This window comes from Salvelinus namaycush, chromosome 4 (genome assembly GCF_016432855.1).
Source record: "Salvelinus namaycush isolate Seneca chromosome 4, SaNama_1.0, whole genome shotgun sequence".
In the NCBI taxonomy this organism is placed as follows: domain Eukaryota; kingdom Metazoa; phylum Chordata; class Actinopteri; order Salmoniformes; family Salmonidae; genus Salvelinus; species Salvelinus namaycush.
In genome coordinates, this window is record NC_052310.1 from 19,545,716 (window position 1) to 19,553,119 (window position 7,404).

At 41.2% G+C, this 7,404-nt stretch overlaps 1 protein-coding gene across 1 annotated transcript in view; it reads left to right on the forward strand.

The window, feature by feature from the left end:
* Window positions 1-7,404, forward strand: part of LOC120045768 (liprin-alpha-3-like) — a 44,717-nt gene that overhangs the window by 35,323 nt on the left and 1,990 nt on the right. The window contains exons 20-24 of the mRNA XM_038990698.1: window positions 2,084-2,262; window positions 2,471-2,671; window positions 2,850-2,912; window positions 3,431-3,457; window positions 6,828-7,003. Coding sequence (XP_038846626.1) covers window positions 2,084-2,262; window positions 2,471-2,671; window positions 2,850-2,912; window positions 3,431-3,457; window positions 6,828-7,003 — 646 coding nt within the window. The remainder of the gene's footprint in view (window positions 1-2,083; window positions 2,263-2,470; window positions 2,672-2,849; window positions 2,913-3,430; window positions 3,458-6,827; window positions 7,004-7,404) is intronic.

Below are 7,404 nucleotides of genomic sequence, written 5' to 3' on the forward strand. Positions count from 1 at the left end.
GTGAATCCAGCCAATGTGTCAGACTTCAAAAGTGCTTTACGGCGAAAGCAAACAATGCTATTATCTGAGGATAGCACCCCAGCTAACAATCACAAAACATCCTATTTCAACCCTCCCGGTGCGACACGAAACGCAGAAATAAAAATATAATTCATGCCTTACCTTTGACGAGCTTCTTCTTTTGGCACTCCAATATGTCCCATAAACATCACAAATGGTCCTTTTGTTCGATTAATTCCATCGATATATATCCAAAATGTCAATTTATTTGGCGCGTTTCATCCAGAAAAACACCGGTTCCAACTTGCACAACGTGACTACAAAATATCTCAAAAGTTACCTGTAAGCTTTGTCCAAACATTTCAAACTACTTTTGTAATACAACTTTTGGTATTTTTTAACGTAAATAATCGATCAAATTGAAGACGGGATCTGTGTTCAATACCGGAGGAAAACAATGTGTAGCATGCTTTCTGGTCACGCGCCTCTAACAAACAGTACACTTCACTGGAGCCTCATTCTGAACATGGCTACTTCTTCATTACTCAAAGGAAAAACCTCAACCAATTTCTAAAGACTGTTGACATCCAGTGGAAGCGATAGGAACTGCAGGAAGGTGCCTTAGAAATCTGGATTCCCAATGAAAACCCATTGAAAAGAGAGTGACCTCAACAATAACAAAACATCTGAATGGTTTTTCCTCTGGGTTTTGCCTGCCAAATAAGTACTGTTATAGTCATAGACAATATTTCAAACAGTTATAGAAACTTCAGAGTGTTTTCTATCCAATACTAATAATTATATGCATATATTAGCATCTGGGACTGAGTAGGAGGCAGTTTACTCTGAGCACGCTTTTCATCCAAACGTGAAAATGCTGCCCCCTATCCTAGAGAAGTTAAGGAAAACGTTATGTCTGGCGCAAACCCAACACCTCTCATCCCCCTGAGAACATCATCCCTACAGTGAAGCATGGTGGTGGCAGCATCATGCTGTGGGGATGTTTTTCATCGGCAGGGACTGGGAAACGGGTCAGAATTGAAGGAATGATGGATGGAGCTAAATACAGGGAAATTCTTGAGGGAAACCTGTTTGTCTTCCAGAGATTTGAGAGTGGTTTACCTTCCAGCAGGACAATGACCCTGAGCATACTGATGAAGCAACACTCAAGTGGTTTAAGGGGAAACATTTAAATGTCTTGGAATGAATCTGTGGTATGACTTAAAGATTGCTGTACACCAGCGGAAACTTCCAAATTGAAGGAGCTGGAGCAGTTTTGCCTTGAAGAATGGGAAAAAATCCCAGTGGCTAGATGTGCCAAGCTTATAGAGACATACTCCAAGAGACTTGCAGCTGTATTTGCTGCAAAAGGTGGCTCTGCAAAGTATTGACTTTGGGGCGATGAATAGTTATGCACGCTCAAGTTTTCAGTTTTTTTGTCTTATTTCTTGTTTGTTTCACAATAAAAAATATTTTGCATCTTCAAAGTGGTAGGCATGTTGTGTAAATCAAATGATACAACCCCCCCCCAAAATCAATTTTAATTCCAGGTTGAAAGGCAACAAAATAGGAAATATTCCAAGGGGGTGAATACTTTCGCAAGCCACTGTATGTGTGCCATTCAGAGGGTAAATGGGCAAAACAAAAGATTTAAGTGCCTTTGAATGGGGTATGGTAGTCGGTGCCAGGCACACCGGTTTGTGTCAAGAACTGCAATGCTGCTGGGTTTTTCACACTCAACAGTTTCCCGTGTGTATCAAGAATGGTCCACTACCCAAAGGACATCCAGCCAACTTGACACAACTGTGGGAAGCATTGGAGTCAACATAGGCCAGCATCCCTGTGGAACGCTTTCAACACCTTGTAGAGTCCATGCCCCGACTAATTGAGGTTCAACTCAATATTAGGAAGGTGTTCCTAATGTTTGGTATACTCAGTGTACACTGTTATACACAATATTTTTTTAAATAATAAACCAGGGTAGCATTTTTCTATGTTTTTAAAAGAAAAACAAATGATTTATGGCAAGACAGATTGTCCAGTAATCATGGGGAGTAGTTTCTCACATGACCTTTGACCTCAGCCTCCACACCTTCTGATGACCTGGGCTCAGCTGACCCCCTGGGCCTGGCCAAGATGGGAACTGGCACCGTGGAGAAAGATCGCCGCAGCAAGAAGAAGCACGACCTGCTAGAAGAAGCTTGTCGCCAGGGTCTTCCCTTCGCTTCATGGGATGGCCCCACGGTGGTTACATGGCTTGAGGTATGACGTCTCATTGGTTAACTATCTGGGAGGAAATCATGTGCATTGTTTTACCTGAAGGTGCTCCATCTTACTATGAATGAATCTGAATAATGTACTGTACATGATGAACATATTGAATTCATCCTTATCGGCAGGGAATATTTTTGTAAATATTCCCAAAGCAGATACATCTTCTCCCTCCTCTTCCTTTTCATCTTCCTCTTAGTTGTGGGTGGGCATGCCCGCCTGGTATGTGGCAGCATGTCGTGCCAATGTGAAGAGCGGTGCCATCATGGCCAACCTGTCGGACACAGAGATCCAGCGGGAGATTGGCATCAGTAACCCCCTGCACCGCCTCAAACTGCGCCTGGCCATCCAGGAGATGGTGTCCCTCACCAGCCCCTCGGCACCAGCCAGCACACGCTCCGTATGTGTTACAGCATATACACTCACAAACACGCACACAAACATTAGCCTATGTTCAGTAACATACTTGCCACACATATAGAAGTTTGAATAAGTCTGAGTGAAAATGTATGCAAACTGTAATCATATCCTCATTCTTTTCCCATCTGAATCTCAAATTGTCCTCGATGACATCACAGTCGACCAGTGATATATGGATGACTCATGCCGAAATGGAGTCACTGACCGCTGCCATAAAACCAGTAAGTTGTTTTGCCTATCTCTCTCTTTTTATATTTACTTTTAGTTCTCCTACACACTATCTTATTTCAAAGGTGATTTAATCTATGTTTGACCAATTAAGACATCCCTAGACTTTCGTGCAACTCAATTATCTAACAATATTCTATTAATTCCTAACTGTATAAGAATTGATGGTACACATCCAACTTGCTTGAAATCAACAAGCAACTTGAGACTATGCTGAATGAAATTCCATTTACAATTTGTTTTCCTTTTCTTTGTCTCTGATTAGGCATGTGTCGCTGCACCTTTTCCCCACTACTCCCCCCAAATTCTCTTTGAGTGTAGTGTTTCTCCAACTAATTTTCATTCACTAACAAACTATTCCTCCTTCTGCCCTTCCTTCCTTACAACTTTTCTTCTCCATAACGCCTCCTGTCATTTACCGTAAAAACACGTCCTGGCAATCGTTCCTTTTCCCTCTCCCTCCACCTCTATTCCTTTCTCTCTCTATCCCTTTCCTTTGCCTCCACTGAAGGAAGTGAAGGAGTTCAGCTGGGACCAGGTGAGATATTATTGTAGTTTTTGCCATGAATATTATTGTCATGAACAGGAAATTAAATCAATGATAACACATTGCAAACAGACCATAAATCCGATACAGCAATTTGGGCATTTTCCTTCGATTTTTATCAATACTTTTACAGACTTTTTGTCCGCTTCATAATAAAGTATAGACTATACTCAGGACTAGGATTGAGGTTAACTCTATCTATCTACAGTACCAGTCAAAAGTTTGGACATACCTACTCATTCAAGGGTTTTTCTTTATTTTTACTATTTTCTACATTGTAGAATAATAGTGAAGACATCACAACTATGAAATAACGCATGTGGAATCATGTAGTAACCAAAGAAGTGTTAAACCAATCAAAATATATGTTATATTTTAGATTCTTCAAAGTAGCCACCATTTGCCTTGATGACAGCTTTGCACACTCTTGGCATTCTCTCAACCAGCTTCACGAGGAATGCTTTTCCAACAGTCTTGAAGGAGTTCCCACATATGCTGAGCACTTGTTGGCTGCTTTTCTTTCACACAGCAGTCCAACTCATCCCAAACCATCTCAGTTGGGTTGACATTGGGTGATTGTGGAGGCCAGGTCATCTGATGCAGCACTCCATCACTCTCCTTCTTGGTCAAATAGCCCTTACACGGCCTGGAGGTGTGTTTTGGGTTATTGTCCTGTTGAAAAACAAATTATAGTCCAATTAAGCCCAAACCAGATGGGATGGCGTATCACTGCAGAATGCTGTGGTAGCCATGCTGGTTAAGTGTGCCTTGAATTCTAAATACATCACTCACAGTGTCACCAGCAAAGCACCATCATACCTCGTCATCCATGCTTCACGGTAGGAACCACACATGTGGATATCATCCGTTCACCTACTCTGCGTCTCACAAAGACACAACGGCTGGAACCAAAGATCTCAAATTTGGACTCACCGGACCAAAGGACAGATTTCCACTGGTCTAATGTCCATTGCTCATGTTTTTGGGCCCAAGCAAGTCTCTTCTTCTTATTGGTGTCCTTTGGTAGTGGTTTCTTTGCAGCAATTCGACCACAAAGGCCTGATTCACGCAGTCTCTTCTGAACAGTTGATGTTGAGATGTACAGTTGAAATCGGAAGTTTACATACACTTAGGTTGGAGTCATTAAAACTTGTTTTTCAACCACTCCACAAATTTTTTCCAAAAATTGTTTACAGACAGATTATTTCACTTATAATTCACTATATCACAATTCTAGTGGGTCAGAAATTTACATACACAAATTTGTATGTGTGCCTTTAAACAACTTGGAATATTCCCAAAAATTATGTCATGGCTTTAGAAGCTTCTGATAGGCTAATTGACATCATTTGAGTCAATTGGAGGTGCACCTGTGGATGTATTTCAAGGCCTACCTTCAAACTCAGTGCCTCTTTGCTTGACAACATGGGAAAATCAAAAGAAATCAGCCAAGACCTCAGAAAAATAATTGTAGACCTCCACAAGTCTGTTTCATCCTTGGGAACAATTTCCAAACGCCTGAAGGTACCCTTTTCATCTGTACAAACAATAGTATTTAAGTATAAACACCATGGGACCACGCAGCCGTCATACTGCTCATACCGCTCTCCTAGAGATGAACGTACTTTGGTGCGAAAAGTGCAAATCAATCCCAGAAGAACAGCAAAGGACCTTGTGAAAATGCTGGAGGAAACAGGTACAAAAGTATCTGTATCCACAGTAAAACAAGTCCTATATCAACATAACCTGAAAGGCCGCTCAGCAAGGAAGAAGCCACTGCTCCAAAATCGCCATAAAAAAGCCAGACTACGGTTTGCAACTGCACATGTGGACGAAGATCGTACTTTTTGGAGAAATGTCCCGTGGTCTGATGAAACCAAAATAGAACTGTTTGGCCATAATGACCATCGTTATGTTTGGAGGAAAAAGGGGGAGGCTTGCAAGCCGAAGAACACCATTCCAACCGTGAAGAAAGGGGGTGGCAGCATCATGTTGTGGGGGTGCTTTGCTGCAGGAGGGACTGGTGCACTTCCCAAAATAGATGGCATAATGAGGGAGGAAACTTATGTGGATATATTGAAGCAACATCTCAAGACATCAGTCAGGAAGTTAAAGCTTGGTCGCAAATGGGTCTTCCAAATGGACAATGACCCCAAGCATACTTCCAAAGTTGTGGCAAAATGGCTTAAGGACAACAAAGTCAAGGTATTGGAGTGGCCATCACAAAGCCCTGACCTCAATCCCATTGAAAATTTGTGGGCAGAACTGAAAAAGCGTTTGCGAGCAAGGAGGCCTACAAACCTGACTCAGTTACACCAGCTCTGTCAGGAGCAGTGGGACAAAATTCACCCAACTTATTGTGGGAAGCTTGTGGAAGGCTACCCAAAACATTTGATCCAAGTTAAACAATTTAAAGGAAATGCTACCAAATGCGAATTGAGTGTATGTAAACTTCTGACCCACTGGGAATGTGATGAAAGAACTTAAAGCTGAAATAAATCATTCTCTCTACTATTATTCTGACATTTCACATTCTTAAAATAAAATGGTGATCCTAACTGACCTAAGACAGGGAATTTTTACTAGGATGAAATGTCAGGAATTGTGAAAAACTGAGTTTAAATGTTTTTGGCTAAGGTGTATATAAACTTCCGACTTCAACTGTATCTATTAATTGAACTCTGAAGCATTTATTTGGGCTGCAATCTAAGGTGCAGTTACAGTAACTCTAATGAATGTATCCTCTGCAGCAGAGGTAACTCTGGGTCTTCCTTTCCTGTATTACTGCATTGTCGGAACTAGAAGCACAAGCATTTCGCTACACTCGCATTAACATCTGCTAACCATGTGTATGTGACAAATAAAATTTGATTTGATTTGAAATTACACAAATGAACTTGTAACAAGGCACACCTGTTAATTGAAATGCATTCCAAGTGACTACCTCACGAAGCTGGTTGAGAGAATGCCAAGAGTGTGCAAGGCTGTCATCAAGGCTACTTTGAAGAATCTCAAATGTATAATATATTTTGATTTGTTTAACACTTTTTTTGCTTACTACATGATTCCATGTGTTATTTCATAGTTTTGATGTCTTCACTATTATTCTACAATGAAAATAGTAAAAGTAAAGAAAAACCCTTGAATGAGTAGGTATGTCCAAATTTTTGATTGGTACTGTATCTCACAAGAGATTTTGGAAGGATATTTTGAACATTTAAATAAACTGTCTCTCAGTGGACATTGACTCTCTCTCTCTCTCTCTCTCTCTCTCTCTCTCTCTCTCTCTCTCTCTTTCTCTTTCTCTTTCTCTTTCTCTTTCTCTTTCTCTTTCTCTCTTTCTCTTTCTTCCCCTATCTAGATCCTTGCCTATGGGGACATGAACCATGAGTGGGTAGGGAATGAGTGGCTGCCCAGCCTGGGTCTGCCCCAGTACCGCTCCTACTTCATGGAGTCCCTGGTGGACGCTCGCATGCTGGACCACCTCACCAAGAAGGAGCTTAGGGGACAGCTCAAAATGGTGGACAGCTTCCACAGGTTGGATTCAAATAATTTCAATCAATATTTAGTGTCATCGAAAGGCAATCTGTGTATGGAAGCAGATTCATGCCAAAAATGTTGGTATGGATTTGGCACAAATCTGTTTCCTTAATTTGTGTGCCGCATGAAAACACCAAAGCAAATACCGGATCATTGTCTAGTGTCCTCTGCTTAGTTACAAATTTCTACCGATGGTTTTTCCATGTGTTTCTTATCAACATCTCTTTCATTCCTCTTCTCTGTTCAAGAGTTATTTTTTCTCTCTTTTCTTCTCCACCTTAGTTTGTCTGCATCAGGATTTTACAGTGGTTGTGTCGTTGGTTGTGAGGACATTGACAGTAACACTATCTCTTTCTCTCTCTTTCTCACCCTCTCTTTCTCTCTCTTTCTCACCCTCT